The sequence below is a fragment of the Crocuta crocuta genome, unplaced genomic scaffold (genome assembly GCF_008692635.1).
Source record: "Crocuta crocuta isolate KB4526 unplaced genomic scaffold, BGI_CrCroc_1.0 scaffold13, whole genome shotgun sequence".
NCBI classification, from domain to species: Eukaryota; Metazoa; Chordata; class Mammalia; order Carnivora; family Hyaenidae; genus Crocuta; species Crocuta crocuta.
Window position 1 is genome coordinate 1,872,072 of NW_027530007.1, and position 22,565 is coordinate 1,894,636.

The 22,565-nt window shown below is 46.7% G+C and overlaps 1 protein-coding gene across 1 annotated transcript; it reads left to right on the top strand.

The window, feature by feature from the left end:
- Positions 1–13,445: 13,445 nt before the first annotated feature.
- On the top strand, positions 13,446–20,410 carry DFFA (DNA fragmentation factor subunit alpha). Its single transcript, XM_077763829.1, has 6 exons — positions 13,446–13,621; positions 15,300–15,461; positions 15,906–16,048; positions 18,126–18,315; positions 18,715–18,863; positions 19,617–20,410. The coding sequence occupies exons 1-6, from the start codon at positions 13,498–13,500 to the stop codon at positions 19,827–19,829; spliced, it is 981 nt and encodes a 326-aa protein (XP_077619955.1). The 5' UTR covers positions 13,446–13,497; the 3' UTR covers positions 19,830–20,410.
- The last annotated feature ends 2,155 nt before the right edge of the window (positions 20,411–22,565 follow it).

The window sequence follows — 22,565 nt, forward strand, 5'->3', positions numbered from 1 at the left end:
AAAAAAAAAAAGCCAGAAGAATTTGTCAACAGTATACCCATACCACAAGAAATGCCAGAAGAAATCTTATAAGCAGAAAACCAATACCAGATGAAAACCGGATACACAAAAGAATGACAGAAATGGTAAATATGCTGGTAAATAGCAAAGATATCTTAAGTATATTATATTCATTTTATCTTATTTATTTCTACTATTTTAATTTTTAAAAATTAAAAAAAATAACTTAAAATGCACTGCAGGGGAGGGGCGCCTGGGTGGCTCAGTCGGTTGAGGGTCCGACTTCACAAGTCGTGACCTCGTGGTTTGTGAGTTCCAGCCCCACATCGGGCTCTGAGCTGTCAGCACAGAGGCTGGACCCTGCTTCAGACTCTGTGTCTCCCTCTCTCTCTGCTCCTCCCCTGCTCACGCTCTGTCTCTCCAAAATGCACTGCAGGGTGATTTGATGACACAGGTACAAGTTAAGTCAGGACACTAATAGTATAACGGATGACAGAAGCAACAGAACCATGCTGTTGTATGGTTTTTACGTTCTATGTGAATTGGTTTATCATTTGAGAATGAGCTCTGGGAACCTTAAGTAACATATGGTAAACTTCACAGTAATTACTGACCAAAAAAAAAAAAAAAAAAAAAAAAAAAAAAAACACCAAAACAAAANAAAATAGAGATACAGCTAAACCAATAGTAGAGATCAAAATCCTTAAAAATTACTCCATCTGGGGCACCTGGCTGGCTCAGTAGGTAGAGCATGCGACTCTTGATCCTGGGTTGTGGGTTTGAGCCCCATATTGGGTGCAGAGATTACTTAAAAATAAATCTTAAAAAGTTTTTTTAATTCAATCCAACAGAAGACAAATAGGGTTCAAAGAACAGATGAAAAAAAAAATTGCAAGATGGTAGGCTTAAACCAAACCATATTTATATTTACCTCAAATATAAATGGAACATTCCAGTTAGAAGGCAGAGACTGTCAAACTTTGTGGGGGGAAAAGCAAGACCCAGCCGTGTGCTATCTAGGAGAAAACCACTTCTAACAAAAAGAAACATAAGTAAAAGGCCAAAGGATGGAAGATATCTCATACAAACGCTAGTCGTAAGGAAGCTGCAGTAGCAATATTAATCTCAGACAACTTCAAAATAGCAGATATTACCAAATATAAACAAGGACAGTTCAAAAATAAAGGAGTTGCTCAAGAAGACATAATCATCTTGAGTGGGTATGCACACAATAACGAAGTTCCAAAATACGTGAAGTAAATCAGACAGAATTAAAAAGCTATAAATAGACAAATCCACAATTAACAGTTGGAGACTTTAATAATCCGCTCTCCTTAATCAAAAAGTCCATAAGGATACATAAGACCTAAATAACACTATCAACCAACTTGGCCTAATTAACATTAGTGGAATGCTCCATCCAACAACTGCAGAATATTCATTATTTTCAAGTTCACAAGGAAAATTCACCACGACAGACCATAAAACAAATCTCAAATTTAAAAGGGTTGAAATTAAACAGAGTATGCTCTTTGACCATGAGATTAAACTAGAAGTCAATAATAGAAAAGAAAATCTGGAAAAACATCCCAAATGTCTGGAAATTAAACAGACTTCTAAATAAGCTCTGGGTGAAAGAAGAAATCACAGGGGAAGTAAGAAAATCTTCTGAATTGTACAAAAACGAAACCACAACATAATCTAAATTTGTAGAATGCAACTAAAGCAGTGCTGGGAAGGAAATTTAATGTTTTTAGTACTGTACTAACTTTAGACAATGTGCTAGAAAAATAAGAGCAAATGAAACCCAAAATAGAAGGAAAGAAATAGGGGCCCTTGGGTGGCTCAGTTGGTTAAGCACGGGGCTCTTGATTTTAGCTCAGGTCATGATCTCAGGGTCACAGGATTGAGCCCCACTTGGGCTCCATACTGGGTGTGGAGACTGCTTGGGATTCTCTCTCTCCTACTCTCTGGCCCTCATCCCTGTGTGCAAGCCCTCTCTCAAAAATACACTTGAAAAAAAAATTCTCTCTGTCCTGGTCTCTCTCCCTCTTCTCCTTCCCCACTCACATGCGTGCATGCATGCTCTCTCTCGCTCTCTCTCTCTAAAACAACAACAAAGAAGGAAAGGAATAAAACAAATTACAGTCAATGAAATATAAGCTGGGTTTTTTTATTTTATTAAGATTGATAGCCTCTAAACCAATCAATAAAAAATACATAAGACATTAATTTATAGTATTATAAGTGAAATCAGGAAAATCACTGCATATCGATAGATACTTAAAAGGTAATAAGGGAAGGGCACCTCAGCAATAGCACTGCTAAGAATTTACCCAAGGGATACAGAAGTGCTGATGCACAGGGGCACGTGTACCCCAAGGTTCACAGCAGCACTCTCAACAACAGCCAAATCATGGAAAGAGCCTAAGTGTCCATCAACGGACGAATGGATCAAGAAGATGTGGTTTATCTATACAATGGAATACTACATGGCAATATGAAAAAATGAACTCTGGCCATGTGTAGCAACGTGGATGGAACTTGAGGGTGTTATGCTGAGCGAAATAAGTCAGGCAGAGAAGGACATATACCGTATGTTTGCACGTATAGGTAGATTAGGAGGAACTTAACGGAGGACCATGGGGGAGAAGAAGGGGAAAAATAGTTGGGGAAAGGGAGTGAGGCAAACCATAAGAGACTCTTGAATGCTGAGAACTGAGGGCTCATGGGAGTGGAGGAGAGGGGAAGGGGGGTGATGGGCACGGAGGAGGGCACTTGTTGGGATGAGCACTGGGTGTTATATGGAAACCAACTCGACAATAAACTATGAAGGGAAAAAATAAACAAATAAAATAAAATAAACAAGGGAAGGGCACCTGGGTGGTTCAGTCAGTTGAGCCTCAATGGCTTAGGTCACGATTTCAGTTTGTGAGATCAAGCCTCATGTGAGGCTCTGTGCTGACAGTGTAGAACCTCCTTGGGATTCTCTCTCCCACTGTCTCTGCGCCTGCCTCTGCTCACACGTGCATTCCCCACCCCTCCTCAAAATAAACTTAAAAAATTAAATTTAAAACATAATTTAAAATATTTAATTAAAAAAGAAATTTAGCATGTAATGGAAGTCAAAAAAATAAAATTGTAGGCCCTGGTGGCTTCACTGGTAAATTCTCTTAAACATGTAAGGAAAAAGCAATGCCAATCTTAGACAAACTATTTCAGAAAATAGAAAAAAAGGTAAAAGTATCCAACTCATTCTACGAAGCCAACATGACCCTGATACCAAAACTAGACAAAGATTTTAGACACACACAAAAGAAAACTATAAATCAATATCCTTCTTAAGTATAAATGAAGAAACTCTTAAGAAAATACTGACAAACCAAATCCAGCAATATACAGAAAGGATAATACATCATAACCAAGTGGAATTTATCCAATAAATACAAAATGAATTTAACATTTGAAAAATCGTGAATCACCACATTAATAAAGAAAATAGGATCAACAGATAGCAAAAAGAACACTTGATAACAGTCAAAACCCACACAATATTTTCAAAAACACTCAACAAATTAACTATAAAAGTTGAATCTTCTCCACCCGATAAAGGGCACCTTCAAAAATGTATAGTTCGCAGGGCCTGGGTGGCTCAGTTGGTTAAGCATCTGACTCTTGACTTCAGCTCAAGTCATGAGTGGGATCGAGCCCTGAATGGGGCTCTGCGCTGATAGAGTGGAATCTGCTTGGGGTTCTCTTTCTTTCTCTCTCTCTCTGCCCCTCCCCTGCTTGTGCTTTGTCTCTCAAAATAAATAAATAATAAATAAACTTTAAATAAATAAACTTTTAAATAAAAATATTTAAAAAAAAAAAGAAAAAAGAAATTTTTAGGGGCACCAGGTGGCTCAGTCGGTTAAGAATCTGACTTCAGCTCAGGTCATGATCTCACAGCTCATGGGCTCGAGCCCCATGTCAGGCTCTATGCTGATGGCTTGGAGTCTGGAGCCTGCTTCAGACTGTGTCTCCTTCTCTCTCTGTCCCTCCCCCACTTGTATGTGGTCTCTCCCTCCAAAATATAACACTGAAAAATGAAATTTTTAAATGAAATCCATAAATAACATGCCAAAATATGAAATATTTAGAGAATTTTTTAAAAATGTGTACATGACCTATACAGGCTGAAACTACAAAACACTGAGAAAAAATCAGACCACCTAAATGGAGATACACACCATGTTAGTGAATTAGAAGATCAATAGTGCCAAGACATCAATTCACCCCCAAATTGATCTATATATTCCACACAATCCCAATAAAAATCTCAAGATGCTTTTTTGTAAGAATTGATAAACTGATTTTAAAATTTATATGGAAATGCAATGGACCTAAGCTAAAACAATTTTTTTAATGTTTCATTATTTATTTTTGAGGGAGAGAGAGAGAGAGAGAGAGAGAGGCAGAGCATGAGTAGGGGAGGGGCAGAGAGAGAGGGAGACACAGAATCTGAAGCAGGCTCCAGGCTCTGAGCTGTCAGCATGGAACGCAATGCAGGGCTTGAACTCACAAACCGCAAGATTATGACCTAAGCCAAAATCAGACGATTAACTGGCTGAGCCACCCAGATGTCCCTAAAACAATTTTGAAAAACAATAAAATCAAAAGACTTAACACTACCTGATGTCAAGATTTACTGTAAAGGTATAGCAATCAAGACAGCATTTGCATGAGGCCAGACACAGAGCTAAATGAAACAAAACAGAGCCCAGAAACTGACCTATGTACATACAATCTTTTAATTTGGTACAAAAGTGGCAAGGTAATCCAATGGAGAAAGGGTAATCTGTCCAACAGATGATGCCGGAACAGTAAACCCCAGCCTCTACCAATAAGCACAAGAAAAAATGCTTAATGTTGTTAGTCATCACAGAAATGCAAATTAAAACCACAAGGAGAGACCACTACACACTCACGAGAGTGGCTAAAATTAAAGACAGATAATACCAAGTGTTGGTGTGGATACATGACAACTGGAACGCTCACATACTGCTGGCGACAACAAAAAATAGTACAACTTTGCAAAACCTTTAGGCAGTTTATTATGAGGCTAAATATATACTTACCATATGACCCAGCAATTCCACTCATAAATATTTACCAAAAAAAAACGAAAGAAAAGAAACCGATCTCTCCACATACATGAGTATTTGTAGTAGCCCCAAACTAGAACCAATCATGTGGGTGAACAGACTCTAAGGTGACTCCCATGATCTCCACCTCCCAGTATTCATGCCCTTGTGTGGTCCCCTTGAGTGCGGGTGGGACCTGTGACCTGCTTCAGGCCAAGAAGGTACAGGAACGGTGAAAGGATGCATGTAATTACATGTACGTGGTTACATTATGTAAACTGTAGTGTCCATTTTTCCATGAGGCTCTCTTCCTTATTTGCTTTGAGGAAGCCAAATGACCATGTTAAGGAGACCCCAGAGGCAAAAAAACGGAGGGTGCCAGTTTGTTACTGGCAGTCAACCAGGGGCCTGCAGGCCACAAGAACTAAATGCTGCCAACAGCCACACGGGCTAGGAAACAGATCCTTCCCCAGTCGGGACCCAGATGAGAGCACAACCCCAGCAGACACCTTGATTTTTTGCCTTGTAAAATTCAGCTGAACTGCGTCCTGACTTGCAGAAACTGAAATAATACATGTGTGCTCTTTTTGGTAATTTGTGTAAATTTGCTGTAATACTGCCATGCAGCAATAGGTAATAGAATCCAAATATCCACAAACTGGTGAACAGATCAACAAATTGTGGTATATCTATACAATAGAATACTACACACTACTAACAATTAATGAATTACTGATACAGTATAAGTTCCACAAACATTATTCTGAGCAAAAGAAGTGAGATAAAAAAGAATACATACATTTTGAATTCACGCATATGTGATTCTAGAAAAGAAATATAATCGATAGTGATGCGGTCCCTGAAGCCAAAGGCTAGGATTTACTGGGAAGCAGCATAGAGAATTGTTTTGATTTTGATTATCGTGGTGGTTACACAGGTATGCATATTTGTCAAAAGTCACAAATAGTGACCACAACATACCTATTAGAATCCCACAGTGAAGTTTTTGGCCACACGGAGCAACTGTCACTCAATAAGCTATTAAATCAATCTAAGGATTTTGAGTCAAGATAGGGACAACCTCTGAGGCTTGGACAGTGACAGGAGAATTATGGGCGGGGGGGGTGCCAGGTTCTGAGGTCCTGGTAATGTTTGATTTCTTAATGTAAGTACTGGTTACACAAGTGTGCTTACTTTGAAAATTCTCCAAGCTGTACATATAATTTGTGTGCTTCCTGGCTCTGTGCTCAACCTCAGTTTAAAAAAAAAAAAAAAGGGCGCCTGGGTGGCTCAGTTGGTTAAGCGGACGACTTCAGCTCAGGTCATGATCTCATAGTTCGTGAGCTCGAGCCCCATGTCAGGCTCTGTGCTGACAGCTCAGAGCCTGGAGCCTGCTTTGGATTCTGTGTCTCCCTCTTGCTCTGTCCCTCCTCCGCTCATGCTCTGTCTCTCTCTTAATACTGAGTAAAAGTTGAAAAGAAGGAAGGAAGGAAGGAAGGAAGGAAGGAAGGAAGGAAGGAAGGAAGGAAGGAAGAAAGAAAGAAAGAAAGAAAGAAAGAAAGAAAGAAAGAAAGAAAGAAAAGGAAAGAAAACGGGCACCTGAAAGAAAGAAAGAAAGAAAGAAAGAAAGAAAGAAAGAAAGAAAGAAAGAAAAAGAAAGAAAGAAAGAAAAGGAAAGAAAACAGGCACCTGAGTGGCTCAGCTGGTTAAGCATCCAACTCTTGATTTCAGCTCAGGTCACGATCTCACAGTGGTGAAACTGAGCCCTGCATCAGGATGCAGGCTGAGCATGGAGCCTGCTTGGGATTCTCTCTCTCTCTCTCTCTCTCTCTCTCTCTCTCTCTCTCTACCCCTCCCCCACTTTCTTTCTCCTCTCTCTCCCTCCTCTCTCAAGAGAAATATTTTAAAAATAAGGAAAAGAAAAATAAAAAATTTAAAGACGAGGGAATCATTCTAGACTAAAGCATACTAAAGAGACAATGCAATACCTATTTCTTGACTGGATTCAGATTTTTCTTAATTGGGGGAATTTGAACGTGGACTATATTATTAAGTAATTATTTTTTAATGTTTGTTTATTTTTGAGAGAGGGAATGTGAGTGGAGGATGTACAGAGAGAGGGGATGACAAAGGACCCATGCTGACAGCAGAGAGCCCGATACAAAGCTCGAACCCATGAACGAAGAGATATTGACCTGAGCCAAAGTCAGATACTTAACCAACTGAGCCACCCAGGCACCTGAATAATGATTTGGGGGGAGGGGGGGGTTTCTACACTAGGCATGGGGCTTGAACTCACAACCCTGAGTAAGACCTGAGCTGAGATCAAGAGTCAGATGCTCAACTGAATGAGCTACCCTGGCGCTTCTTAAATAATGATATTTTATCAATACTAAATTTCTTGTGTGATAACGGTATTATGGTTACCCTTACTCTTAAGACAAGGTGAATTCTAGGACAGAAAACTGTAATTCTGTAACTCATTCTCAAATCCTTAAAAAAATATAAAGAGACAGAGATAATGCAAATTCAGCAAAATGTAAGCAGTGTATCTTGAAGTTTTTATAGAAGTTTTACGAGAGTTTTCTGTATTATTCTTTCAACATTTCTACAGGTTGGAAAATTTTCAAAATACTAAAAACTTGAGGGGGGAAATATCTCACGTGAACTGCTGCTATTCAAGGGTTCAGCAGACTTCCGGAGTGCCTGGGTGGCTCAGTCAGTTGAGCATCTGGCTTCAGTTTGAGTCATGACCTCACAGTTTGTAAGTTCGAGCCTCACGTCGGGCTCTGTGCTGTCAGCGTAGAACCTGCTTCGGGTCCTCTGTCCCCCTCTCTCTGCCCCTCCCCCACTCACACTCTCTCAAAAATAAACAAACACTAAATAAAGGTGGGTGGGGGGGGATCAGCAGACTTCCAAAACTGCACATAGAGACTTGGGAGAAGGAAACTTAAACTGAGCACTTACTATAGGCCAAACACTCTTTAGGTCTGTGAGCTCGGTCAGCCCTGGGAGCAACCCTTTAGGGTAATTACTGCCTTACAGAGGAGAAAAGAGGCTCAGAGAGGTGGAGTGGTGAGTCCAATAGTGAGTCAGTGCTGGAGTTCAAAGACTCAGGACACGAGGCCATGCTCCCGCACCCCTTAACGTCTCTGCCGTGTCCTTCTCCCTCCCCTGCTTCTGTGTGTCCTCAATCCCAAACATACTGTAACCAGGGAATCTCAACGGATTTGAAATCTCTGTTCTGTAATATATTCAATATTCCACAACCACTAAGCAATCAGACTGAACCACGCCTCTGCTCTTCACTGAAGACAGCTGGTGGAGACGTACAGAAATAGGGAGAACAGCTCCCATTTCTATGGGCCATTCCACGTACGGACTAGAAGGGTCTCTCATAAGGGATCAACCACGCAAAACAGAGTAACATGGGGAAAACACAAGGATATGAAGCAATAAATGTAATTTCTTTTTTTTAATGTTTTATTTATTTCTGAGAGAGAGAGAGAGACAGCATGAACAGGGGAGGGTCAGAGAGAGAGGGAGACACAGAATCCGAAGCAGGCTCCAGGCTCTGAGCTGGCTGTCAGCACAGAGCCTCATGCGGGGCTCGAACCCACGAACCGGGAGACCATGACCTGAGCCGAAGTCTGACGCTTAACCGACTGAGCCACCCAGGTGCCCCAATAAATGTAATTTCTAACTCCAACAGAGTGTCTGGAAGAAAGACTAAAAAGACTACCATTATGAAAAAAGCAAGTATGTCACTAATAACTAAAAGTCACAAAAGACATATTCTTTCAAATATGAAAGAAGTTACTCCAGAACAAATAACAGAACAACTTTAGTGGACTGGTCATCAACATGTGAAAGATCATACCCCCAGAAAACATTATAATAGGACTTGAAGAAAGATTTCTCGTTTCTGAATGAAGATTGAGAGTTTATGAATGCAGTAATAATAACACTACTATGTCAGGCACTGTTCTAAAATAACACCTGGGTGGCTCAGTTGGTGGATCATCCAACTTCAGCTCAGGTCATGATCTCACGATTCCTTAGTTCGAGCCCTGCATCAAGCCCTGTGCTGACAGCTCAGAGCCTGGAGACTGTTTCTGGTTCTGTGTCTCCCTCCCCCTCTCCCTGACCCTGACCCTCTCCCTCTCTCTCTCTCAAAACTAAAACATTAAAAAAATTATTTTATTGGGGTGCCTGGTGGCTTAGTCAGTAAAGCGTCCAACTTCGGCTCGGTCATCATCTCATGGTTCGTGGGTTCAAGCCCCACGTCGGGCTCTGCACAGACAGTGTGGAGCCTGCTTGGGATTCTCTCTCTCCCTCTCTCTGCTCCTCCCCCACTGGAGCTTTCTCTCTCTCCCTCTCTCTCTAAATTAAAAAAAAAAAAAAAAAAAAAACTTTAAAATAAAGTACTTTAATCCTCAGAGAAACCCTATGAGATAGGCACTAGTATTATTCCTATTCTGCAGATGGAGAAACTAAAGCCAAGAAGTGCAGTACTTGGGGGCACCTGGGCAGCTCTGTCGGTTAAGCAACCAACTCTCGATTTCAGCTCAAGTCATGATCTCGAGGTCTGTGGGATCAGGCCCCGAGTCTGGCTTCATGCTGACAGCGCCAAAGCCTGCTTGGGATTCTCTCTCTTTCTCTCTCTCCCCCTCCCCCACTCGTGCTCGCTTGTTCTCTCTCAAAATAAATAAAAATTTTTAAAAAGTTTAGTCACTTGTCCAAGATCACGCAGCTGTAAGTAGTGGGGCTACGATTCTAAGCCAGTAAGGATGGCTTTGGAGCCCACACCACTGCTCCACATTGCCTCTCAAAGGAAGAAGGGGTTGGTCATCACCTGTACCTTTCAAAACAAGAAACTGAAGCCACAAAGCCAACCAACAAACTTTCTATGAAACAAATACTGACTCAGCCCCACAGGCATAATGTGTTCTTTCTTACAGACCAGGTTTGGAGGAATTATCCAAACTGTTCTTTCAATTCCACTCTGCTTTGACTGGAGCAAGAGGAAACAAAGTCGCTCAGGACTTGAAAACGAAATGGCAAGCAAACGCTAGAAGCTGGTCCACTTAAAAAGTGTGCATTTGCAGCGTACTGTTACACAATGACAGAATTTGGCATGGAGTTCAAATTTTCCCCACACTGCCGGTGTGTTCTGATGCAATCCCCTCCCTGCAGCTTTGGAAAGGAGGGCAAAGGAGCAGCAGAGCTGAAAACCCAACAGGTATGGCCAACCCCCATCAGAGGACCTTGGATCCCTTCCACATGTACAGAGAGGGCAGTTTCCAGAACCAAAGGACTCTGTGGGCACTACAATGGCTCCAATGGGCAAGCTCTTTAGTAACCTTCACAGCACTGGCAAACTAAAAGTCCTAGAAGAATCAGGGAATAAAGACATCCTTTAATCCCAGCCTGTGGGCATCCCTAACATGTAACGGTTCAGAAAAGCCCAGATTTTGAGGAGCCTCGGCATTTCAGGAAGCTAAGTGAGGCAAGGCAAGAAAGAAGGGCCCCTCCTTGCAGACACTCCCACACTCCAGAATTTCTGACGGTGAGAAAGCCAGAATCGGCCCGAGTTATTTCCCGTATTTTACAATCCAGACGTCTTCTTTCTGAATCATTCGCTCTGCTAACAGAAGCTGGTCTGGGGGACACACAACTTGTCTAAGTGCAATTCCTGTAACAGACCTATACTGAGGAATAAAACAGTAAGAAACAATAAGTAGTGTTCTTCTGCCGAGGAAGGAAGTGAAATGCCGCTAGGCTGTGAAAAACCTACAGGTGTTTGTTTCAAGGAGGTGAGAGATGAAGTCCACATTGAAACTATTTTCTTCTTCCTCCGTCTAATCCTAACTAAATGTAAGCATGTGTGGCCAACCGGCGGAGTCACACACATCTGGGTTTAAATGCAGACCCGATCAGACACGTGATCTGGGGTATGTTACAGACCTTTAGTATCCACTCCTGTGAAATGGCGGTTAATAGCCTGTATTTCATAGAGGTTGTAACGAGCATTACACAAGATAACAAACGTTCATTTGTCCCCAGCGTGACAGCACAGCCTCTGTAAACGCAAGGTACCGCTCACCCCACCCCACCCCAGCCCACCCCCCCTTCGGATTTCAAACCCATTCATAGGCTTTATCATCCCCTGCTTCCTGACAGCATGAACACTGGTCCCCAAGGTCCCCTTAATGGAGTGTGATTTGGCTGAATCTGCGGCTGAAAAGCTAGAAGGGAGCCCTTTGGCCGAGAAAACCAAACTCTGGGAAGCAAGGACGGATCCTCAGCCAAAAGCTTGGTGGCGTCTGTTGTTTACGGTGAGTCCCCATCCTATCACCGTGTTGAGAGGGTCCGAGGACATTTCAGACCCTCCACCGGCAGGGAAAGCGCCAAGGTGACGAAGAGGCGGGCAGCGGGGCCACCTCGCGAGGCTGAGGCTGCGGGAGAATGGGAATCCTGGTGGAGCCAGGGCCCCCCGGGGAGGGGACGACCGAGAACGATCGAGGTTCTCACCCCTGTCTCCTCAAGCAGGGGCCCTCGCAGCTCAAGGCTGGAGGCTTCTCAAGGGTCCCGCCACCGTCCCGACCAAGCTCAAGTGGGACCCGAGGGGTCCGCAGGCGGGAGGCAGGGGCCCCCGGGCGCCCCCGAGCCTCAGCTTGGGAGTGTGGTCAGAGAGGGGTCACCGGGGGAGGGGCCGGGCGGCGANCCCAAGCGCCCTCGCTCTCGCTCACCCGCCCAGACCAAAGTAGCCGGAGCTGAGCCTGTCGATGGGGGGGCTTGGGGGCGGGGAGGTGGGGGAACTCCCACGTCTGGGTCACCTCACACGATTGCCATTAGGTCCCTGCTGGCCAGGAAGATCCTAAGTCCGTCTTTTTTGCAGTATTATATGAGTATTACTCTCATTGAATTAAATCTCTGACCATCCCCACAGTGCCTCGGGCACAGGCCGGGACTTGCTAAGTCTTTAATAAATGAATGAACGGGAAGATCCTCGGAAATTAATTAATTAATGGTTCAGTTGAGTACCACTTGTTGAGAGCCTACTATTTACCGGGCACTTTGGTAGCCGCTAGTAATAAGAAGATCCAGGACTCAACTCCTGCTCCTAAATTCAGGCCAAACACGCACACACACACACAACCTCACACACACTCACAATTAGAGCATCTTGGAGACAGGAGTCTGATAACAGTTTGCAGATCTATTAGGAAAACACAGAACGGAGCTTTTTGCAGAGGAGAGACTTCTGCATTCTTACTTTATAGTGGTTGAGTTGTTAGATTTTAAGCTAAATGTAAACTTACACGAAAAGATTGCATATATTAGAACCATCAGTCAGTTCATATTGGATTGTGTTTTGACTGATTATGAGTACTTAAAAGGGTTGCCTCAAGTAACAATTCCTCCTGCCAAACACTGTTTTAAATGCCTACCCTTTTCTAATGAGGTATCTTATTTTCTCAGAAACAAAATATGAACGAGACTCTGGATGAACATGAGCTATTTCTTGTGTACAGAAAATGCCTGCCCCCCTTCAAGCGAGGAACGTTTTTACATTTTTTTAATTATTCTACTATTAAGGGTTTTTCAGAAGGGGGAAAGTAGCAGTATTAGAACAAGGATGAATTTATTGCCAAGCAGCATCTGGACAATCTCAAACAGTGATGTGGTTCGCATTTTCCCTTTCCCGTCTGATTTATTTGAGACCTTAATGTTTAATCTAGTTATGTAAGCATTTCGTTCCGAGAGCCCAACCCAATTTGCATGCACAGCTGAAGCCGGGCATCAAACTGGTGGAAATGTGTGAGTATCTTATCCTTTCAGCAGGGCTGAAAACTACACTCGTCAATTTTTTAAATCGACTTCCTTCAGATTATCCTGAGGGTTGAGATATCTTACAGATCTTTTCAGTTTGGAAAGGAAAACGAACACAGTAGAATGACAGACTTTCTTTGGAGTGTTAATGTTATGCATCCATATATGTAAATAAGAGTGCCCTAACAATCCAAGGGGTATATATGCGTGTCTTTCGTAATGCAAAATAAATCCATATTAACGTCATTTTGATCCCGCCACTGAAGCTCCTAAATGTAAGGCAGAAAAACACTCCTCTAGGCCGAACTGAGCGACGTAACGAAGTTAGCTTCCATCCCAGAAACTACAGCTCCCGGCATGCCCGCGGAGCCACAAGGGATTAGCGGCAACTAAAACTACACTTCCCGGCGTGCGTTGGTCCCAGCGTGATTTGCGGCAGAAAGAACCACATCTCCCGGCAAGCTGCGCGAGCGGGGAGGCGCCGCGCTGAGCCTCCCTGACTTCCCCGAGTCAGTCGAGTCCCACCCTGAAGAAGATGGAGCTGGTCGGGGGCGCCGAGACTGAGATCCGGGCTCTGAAGCCGTGTCTGCTGCGCCGGAACCATAGCCGCGAGCAGCATGGCGTGGCGGCCTCCTGCCTGGAGGAGCTGAGGAGCAAGGGTTGGCGCGGGACCCGGGCGGGGGCTGTGGGGGGCCGGGGCGAGGGCTGCGGGGGGCCGGGCCCGGTGAGGAGGTGGGGCAGGGCCAAAGCGGGGTCCGCAGGAGCGACTTGGGACGAAAATAACTCACGTGGGCACAGCGATGGACAAGTTTCGAGGCGATGATCTCGTGTGAGACCTGCTTGGTGGGAAGGTAGACGGGAAGAAATACGCAAATTGAAACCGAGTCGACTTAGGTGCCTTGCCTGGGAGCACTCAGACCTTGGAGCCGACCCAGCCCGGTGCCTGCCTGCCTCCCGGGCTTCCTACCGTGACGCTGGTGCCCACGGCCGAGTGCGATTGCCTTTCCCCCGGCACTGGCGCGGCATAGAGAGAGCTGCTGCCGATTGTTCTGGAGTTCCAGACAAGGAGCGGGTGCCGTGAGTGAGAGTGACCAAAGTTCCGAGCCCGGCCCCACACTTAACTAGCTGCCTGACCTTGTACTTAACCGGCTCTCGGCCCTCAGTTTTGTCATCGGCAAAATGGGTATAATATTTCCAGCCGTACTTTACAGGATTGCTGTATTTATACCACCTGAAAGTATTATGAGCCAGTAGTAATAAATTGTTTATCCACGGAAATTCTGCGGGTTAAACGTGTGAGTCATCCCCAATCATAGTGCGGCTCAGTGTTCAGTGCTTCCTCTGAGAGTCACCAGGCCCCGAAAGATACAAGACAAATCTTTCGGAGACCCAGGAGCAGCCAAAGCATTATCAATGCTTTAGTGACGTGGTTTTTGCCATATCAGTGTTCACATATTTGTCCTTGGCATCGGGGTACTTACGTTTTCGTTCCCCTTGAATGCATCGGCTGGATACACTTGGCACAGAGCCTTATGTAAGCGCTTGTGTTCGGAGCTCAGCCTCTGCAAGGCCTGCTGTTCTGCTGGGGTGCTGGGCGACATTGCCGAACCGTATTTGTAGTCTCTGCTTGGCCTCATCCCGTTCGCACTGTAGGCATCGCCGTCACCAAATGTGATGGGACACACCTGGCCCCTACAAGCCTGTTGCCCCTTGACAAGAAAGAGGAGAAGCTACTGATGCAAACAACTCCTCTTGTGCCTTCCTATAGGTTAGAAAGGCTGCAAATTACAATGCTGCATGGGACCCAAAAAAAACATTTCCTATTTTTACTATTCCTTTTTTTTTTTTTTAAACATTTGACATGGGAGAATTTAAGATGACCACCGAACGAAAGGCTGTTTGCTCGCAAGGAATCATATCCGACTTTGGCTTGTTTTTCATCCATGTAAAGATGTGAGTGCTCCTAACATGGGTGGAGAGCAGCCGGAGGAAACATTGTCAGGAGTCAGCCTGTGGGTTTAAATCTCGGCCCTGCCATTTACTGTGTGACCTCAGACAGGTTATTTAACCTCGCTGAGCCTTGAGGTTGACATCTGTAAAATGGGACTAGAATAGTACCTACCTTACAGGATGGTTAGAAGATTAAATACTGTATAAAGAAGGCACTTAGGGCAGTACCAGGCGTGTGGGAAGTGTTACATTAGTGCCAGTAGTTGTGGTTACTGTAGTTACTGTTAACCTGCCAGGAATTCTGAGAGCACATGTGTTGGGCATACAGGGACAGATGTAATTTCCTTATGGATACTTGTCAACTGCGGACTATGTTATTCCTCTCAGCCTGTGACATTCTGGCCATTGATAAGTCCCTGGCACCCATCACCCTGGTCCTGGCAGAGGACGGCACGATAGTGGATGACGATGATTACTTCCTGTGTCTGCCTTCTAATACTAAGTTTGTCGCATTGGCCAGCAATGAAAAGTGGGCGTACAACAATTCAGGTAAGAAACTCTGGCCGTTTGCAGAATGATCTCTGCAAATACAACATCCATCACCATTCATTGGTGGCACGGGCACCTGGTTGCTGTTTGGTTAAGCATTTGTGCAGCCAGAATTTGCCGAGACCCAAAAACTTAGTTGGTAGGATCCTGAGTATATGCATGACTGGGCGTTGGGTTTAAGTGGCTTCTTCTCAGAAAAAAGATGCAGAGCAGATTCCCACAGAAGTGATGGAAGGTGGAGGAGAAGGAGAAACGTAGGTCCTAGATGGGGATTGGCGTTCCCGTGAATCCCGGAGAGAAGGCGCGCCCCTCCCCACTGAACTTACTCTGCATGAGCGGTGGGAAGAACGTTCGGATCTCCTCCAGGTCCGTGTGTTGGAGGAGGAGGCGAAAACGGCACATCAGGTTAACCGGGCTCTGCCTGGCTTTTTCTCCCCGTATCAGACGGAGGTACAGCTTGGATTTCCCAAGAGTCCTTTGAAGTAGACGAAACGGACAGTGGGGCGGGGCTGAGGTGGAGGAATGTGGCCAGGCAGCTGAAAGAAGATCTGTCCAGCATCATCCTCCTGTCCGAGGAAGACCTCCAGGTAAGCTTCCTCCTCCACCAGCCCCCGGCCCCTTACTTTTCATGTGTCTTGCCATAGTAATGCCAGTTTTCTTACTTTTTTTTCTTAATTAACCCCTTTTTTTTAATGTTTATTTTGAGAGAGAGAGAGAGAGAGACACACACATACACACCACGAGCGGGGGCGGGGGGGGGTGTCAGAGAGAGAGAGGGAGACAGAATCCGAAGCAGGCTCCAGGCTCCGAATTGTCAGCACAGAGTCCAACACAGGGCTCGAACCCACGAACCGTGAGATCACGACCTGAGCTGAAGTCGGATGCTCAACCGACTGAGCCACCCAGGCGCCCCTATTTCTTAATTTTTAAACAATACTTTGACAACAACCAAGACTCTTCATTTTCTGATTCTTGCACCTAGAGCAGAAAATACAGATGCCCGGGCCCCACCTTGTCTCCCCGGGGGAGTTAAGGAGGTACCATCAAAGAATGTGGAGTCGGAGGAGCCGAATTAAATCCAGCTCCATCACTATGACTTTGAGCCTCTTTGCCTCCATTTTCTGTCCAGTAAATTGGGATAAAAATAGTATTGTTGATTCAAAAAAATATTTATTGAGCATCTACCTTGTGCCTGACATGGTTCCGTCCGGACACTACAGTGGTGAACATGACAGACATGGAATTCTGATAGAAGAAGCTTGATTTCTGATGAGAGGAAGATACAGCAGGAAGCATGTTATATGGGTAGCAGGTGGGGCAGTGTGTGGAGAGCAGGGGCTGGTCTAGATCGGGAGATCAGGAGAAGCCCCTTCTACAAGGTGGGTTTTTTGGTAATTTTTTGAACTTACAAACTTATATATTCGAATACAAATAAATACACGCAGGGGGTCCTGGGTGGCTCAGTCAATCAATCATCCGACTTCGGCTCAGGTCATGATCTCATGGTCTATGAGTTCAAACAGTGCGTCGGGCTCTGTGCTGACAGCTCGGAGCCTGGAGCCTGCTTCAGATTCTGTGTCTCCCTCTCTCTCTCTACCCCTCCCCTGCTCTCACTCTGTCTCTCTCTGTCTCGAAAATAAAATAAAACATTAAAAATAAATAAAAAATATGTTCCTATGGTTCAGATCCAAGAGGTATAAAATGATATACTGGTAGCCAACAAAGGAAAATAACTCAGATGTCTGTGAACTGATGATCGATAAATAAGTGTGGTGTAGCCACACGACTTAAGAGGAGTGAAGGATCCGTACATGCTGTAACGTGGATAAGCCTTCAAAATGTTAGGCGAAGTGAAGAAGCCAGACGTGAAAGGCCACGGATTTTGTAGCTGCAAATCTGTAGAGATAGAAGCTAGGCGAGTGGCTGCCTAGGGCTGGGGTTGGGGAAGCCTTGAGGAGAAACAGGATGACTACTGAGGGGTGTCGTTCTTTTAGGGGGGCTGCCTGCCCCAGTCTGTGAATGTACTAGAACCCACCTAGATCTACACTTTATATGGGTGCGTCATACGGTATGTGGGTTCTATCTCAATAAAGCTGTTTAGGGAAAAAAAATAAAAAGGACATACAGGAAAAATCTGACTCCGGCCCCTTAGCCACCAAGTTTCCCTTCCCAGAGATAATCAAGTTCTCCATTTCGCATTCTAGAGATGTTTCCTATACCTCCAAATGCAAACATATGTTCTCCTCCCCTACACTCCACAAATGGAAGCACATCTACTCTTTTTTAAAGAAACGTTTGGAGAATGTTCCAGATTAGTACGTAAAAGACATTGCTGTTCCCGTTTCTACCTCTTGGTCGTAGTCCGTTTTGCTCGCGTGCCATGACTTAATTAGGAGCCCTTCCCCCACCCCCCACCCCCACTGGTTGTCATCAGTCTTGGTGTTCCAGACAGTGCTGTCAGAAGCTCCGTGTCATTTCGCACGTGCATGCTTGTCCGTAGAATAAAGTCCCAGAAGTGCAGTTGGCGAACGCTGGCAGGTTCCCAAGAGGGGGTGATTACACCGAGAGCTGACGGAAGGAGGGAGCCTGCCATGGCCGGGTCGGGGCCATGGTGTCTTGGAAGCGTTTTTAGGTTCCTTAAAGTCTCTTGTGTTTGTGTGTTAGGTGCTCATTGATGCTCCGTGTTCGGACCTGGCTCAGGAACTAGGCCAGAGCTGCGCCACGGTCCTGGGGCTCCAGAACACCCTCCAGCAGGTGCTGGACCAGAGGGAGGAAGCCCGTCAGTCCAAGCAGCTCTTGGAGCTTTACCTCCAGGCTTTGGAGAAGGAGGGTAGCATCCTGTCAAAGCAGCAAGGTAGGAGTCACTGGCCGGGGGACTCACCCCGAGAACGGACGGCCTGGAGAGCCTTTCCTGGGGAGAGAGCCCGTGCTTATAGTGTGGCCAAAAAAGACACCGTGGCCACTGGCATCTTGAAAGAGAGAGAGGGTGCATGCAAGCAGGAGAGGGGCAGAGAGAGGGAGAGAGAATCCCAAGCAGGCTCCACGCTGCCAGTGCAGAGCCTGATGCAGGGGTCGATCCCACGAACCGCGAGATCATGACCTGAGCCAAAATCAAGGGTCAGTCGCTTAACCGACTGAGCCAGCCGGGTGCCCGGGCGTGCTTCTCCCTTGCCTGCCTGATGATGCTCCGGTTGTTTGTGCAGAGCTGTATGTTTGCCCAGTGTACCACCTCCTGCTCGTGTCCGCTTTGCAGAGTCCCAAACCGGCCAGGACCAGACGGATGCAGTCGACACGGGTGGTAACAGAGAGGGCTCCTCCGAAGTCACACTCCCGAGCCGGCTCCTTACTGCGCTGAGGGAGAAGCCTGCTCCAGAGCTGAGCCTGTCCAGTCAGGATTTGGAGGTGGGCGAGGACGGGGGACCCTGAGCTGCAGAGAGCCGGTCCCCCCGGGGGTGCAGCGCCGCCCTGCAGAGGCGCGTCTGGGACCGCCTGTCGCCGCTGCAGGCCCGGGCTCCTCGCTGCCCCGTTGGCCTCTTCTGTGCCAGACATCTCACTTGATGTCTATCAGAATGGCTTGAACAAACGGGTGGACTCCCGCAGATCGTCACCCCTCATCCCCGGGTCCTTTGTGGGAAACAGAATGCGCGAACCGGACAGGGAGGAGCGGCGGGGCTCCGGCTTCTCTGGCGGCCCCTGAGGGAGATCCGTCGAGTCGTCCGTCGAGGCACATAAAGTATCTGAGCGAAAGGCGCGCCTGGGGGCCCATCTTGTGCCGGCTCCATGGCCAGGGAACTAGAAGCCTGACTCAGACCCGTCCGAGTGGGCGCCGTGCCTTGTCCTGTCCCAGGCACGTCCCCCGTGTAGCTAGAAGGCGGGCGACCTCTCCACTTGCCCCCGACCGAAACTGCCCCCAAGTGGAGGACTTCACAAGTGGCTCCCATAGAACGTCTTTCCAGAGGCCCTTTCCGGTCGGCCTCGGAGGGGAAGGAAAGGCCCGTGGCCACGGAGTGTGAAAGGGTTCTGGCGTTTCCGCCAAAGACCCAACGTGCGCCGGTGCTGCCCGAACTCAGGCCCATGAGGACAACCCTGGGAGCGAGACAGCAGCAGGCGAGGGAGCAGAGGTCGCGTTCTCAGTGGCTCTCGTTCTCGCCGCAGTGGGTTGCCAAGGAAGACCCCGGAGCGCTGGCCGCCGCTTTGAGCTGGGACGTGGAGAAGACGGTGTCCACACAGCAGGCCTGTCACCGGGAGCTCAGCCTGCGCCTCCAGCAGGTGCAGAGCCTGCGTTCCCTCCGGAGCCTGTCGGCCAGGAAGAGTTCGCGGCCCGGAGCGCGGCGGGAGCCTAAGCGAGCCAGACGAGACCCCACCTAGCCGCAGCCGGAGACCCCGTGACCTTGTTCTCAGTAAATACCTTCAGCCCGATTACTGTAGCCGCTGCCTTAATACTGTACCCCCTGCCTGACGGCACATTCTGGAACAGGCTGAACGACCAGCCTCCAGAACCTTCCAGAAAAGTGCTGCCGCATCTCAGCTCACGCCCTTGGCATTTTTTGAATGGCAAAGCTGTACCCCACCCCCTCTTACTAACTACCTGTTCTCAGGTTCTCTGTCGGAAAGTACCTGTCAAGGGCAGTGAAAAGAAACTTGTATTTCAGACTCACTGTCCTTTTTCAGAAACTACAACTGCAGAATTGAAAACACAGATGATGGTCAAGAAGGTGACGTACTAGAGTTGATCTCTGGCCACAAACTTGTTTCTCCAGTGAATGAATATTTTGGTTTGTGTAAAGGCGCCTATTAAGTCTGCAGACCGCAGGGACATACGGAGAGTCTAATTCGCCATTTCTAATTGTGAAATTATTTCTGTTACCACTGTGAGACTGTTTCCAGTTTTCTAATATGTTTTGTCAGCGGGGGGTATGAAAGGTCATTAAATTGATCTCTGTGTGGTATGACTGAGGCTCTCTGGGTGCAGGGCAGAGGCTTCTGGTTTATAGACCTCCTCTTTCTGCACAAACGCTTTCTCTGGGTTTTGTAATCTAATTTGGAGCAGATTTTCGTCCCTGTGAGTGTCCAGCCTGACATTCAGAAGCCACGAAGCCCACGGGCCGCATCTTCATTCTGTGGAATCGTCCGGGACACGGCACAGAGAACTGGCATCCCACCGCCTCCCCCCACCCGCTCGACGCCAGTGGCGATCTGTGGGCACAGAGGCAACTGAAAACATCCCCACACGTCTTCAGGATGCTCCTGGAGGGCACTAATGCCAGCCAGGGATTGTTCTAGCAGTTGCTCTGGGTTAGCACTTAGACACGGAGCCTCACAAAACTGAGTGAGCCGGTCAGGGTGTGACTTGTCCTCATACACAGAGCAAAGTTGTGCTCGGCGAGGTTCAGAGATTTGTCCCGTGTCACATGGCTAATTGGAGGCCCAGGATCCAGGTTCTAATTCCAGTGCTCTTCCCACTTTTCATGTGTTTTCTCTTAGGTCCAATGCTCTTTTCTTTTTTTTTTTTTTTTTAATTTTTTTAATGTTTATTTTTGAGAGACCGAGCGCAAGTCAGGGAAGGGCAGAGAGAGGGGGACACAGAATCGGAAGCAGGCTCCAGGTTCTGAGCTGCCAGCCCAGCCCAATGCGGGGCTCTAATCCACAAACCACGAGATCATGACCTGAGCCAAAGTCAGACGCTTAACCGACTGAGCCACCCAGGTGCCCCTCACGCTCTTTTCGATTCTATATCCAGGTCACTGGTCATGTTAAACCTATGTAACAACTTGGAGCCAACTGGAACCAGAATAGACCTCCTGTGTCCACAGCATAATTGCCAGAAGACTCCTGACCACAGGCAGAGTGGCGGTGGTCTGAGAATAGCCACATAAACCCTGTACAGCTAGCCCGGTGGTAAAGGAAGCCTGGATTCCCGGGGCAGAGTGGATCCCCGCCCCCCACACACCAATTCCAGCAACATCTCCATCTCTGCCCTCCTGAATTAAAAATGTTTTCTTGACCTAGGTCCCAGCGCAGAGCTTCGGTAGCTGGCCTGGGTGCTGGTGTGCTCTGGCACCCATCCACCAAGCGTCTCGGCCGCACAGGATGACGGGCAAAGTGCTGTGCGCTGAGTGAGCCAAGCCGCCAGGTGAAAGGGTTAAATGAAGAATGAGGAAGAGCGTAGGACCTACCACGTAGGAGACTACAGAGAGCAGGTCCCCTTCATCTCCCCAGGGGCAGGAGGCGGGGGCACGAGCAAAGACGGAGCTCTGAGGGGGCTCCTGTCGACGGGTCTGCGGGGCAAAGACCTGAGTCTGCACACTCGGACCCAGATGTGCAGCGCGCACGGCTGCAAACACGTTACGTTGCCCCTGGTGCCACTTACCTTCCCTGCGTCGCTGTGCCGCCAGGCCTTCTAGAATAGAAACCTAGCAGCACAGCAATACGTCTAAAAATAGGAGAGAGAGGGCAGAGCAGCCCGTTCTTACGGGAGGAGACAAGAATGTCAAAGGAAGCAGCTGGGACTAATGAACTCCGCATTAGCCAGATCCCATTCTTCCAACTCAAGTCAAATGTCGGTCCCCATTAGGCAATTGGCTTTGACAGGAGCTATGCTAATTACCACTTACCAACCTTTAATTTCTGGGGAAAAGCAAAAGGAAAAAAAACTAATGGGTTTTTCATTTTCCAGGGAGAAAGGGATAAAATAATAGTAGTCTGGGAAAAGAAAACCTGCATTAATTACAAAAATGATTAATGTGCCTTTTCTTTACTAACAAGATTGTTTAGCTGTTTCATTTCCTAATCATCCACTCAATTCATTCTTTTTTTCTGTCTTCAGGATTATTCTCCATTTTATTTTGTTTGTACGGCTTTGCCTTAAATGGTCTTGGCTGTGTCTTGTATTACTTGAAGTTTTTTAAAGACCTTGTAGGGGCGCCTGGATGGCTTAGTCGGTTAAGCGTCTGACTTTCGCTGAGGTCATGATCTCACGGTTCGTGGGTTCGAGCCCCGCGTCGGGCTCTGTGCTGTCAGCTCAGGGCCTGGAGCCTGTTTCAGAGTCTGTGTCTCCCTGCTCACGCTGTCTCTCTCTCTCGCCTAGAAATAAATAAAACATAA

What these genes read in the sequence shown, in the direction of transcription:
- DFFA (XM_077763829.1), top strand. Translation starts at nt 13,498, where the DNA reads ATGGAGCTGGTCGGGGGCGCCGAGACTGAGATCCGGGCTCTGAAGCCG. An exon ending in CATCCTGTCAAAGCAGCAAG is followed by an intron (nt 18,316 to 18,714) that starts GTAGGAGTCACT and finishes TCCGCTTTGCAG; the next exon opens with AGTCCCAAACCGGCCAGGAC. An exon ending in TGTCCAGTCAGGATTTGGAG is followed by an intron (nt 18,864 to 19,616) that starts GTGGGCGAGGAC and finishes TTCTCGCCGCAG; the next exon opens with TGGGTTGCCAAGGAAGACCC.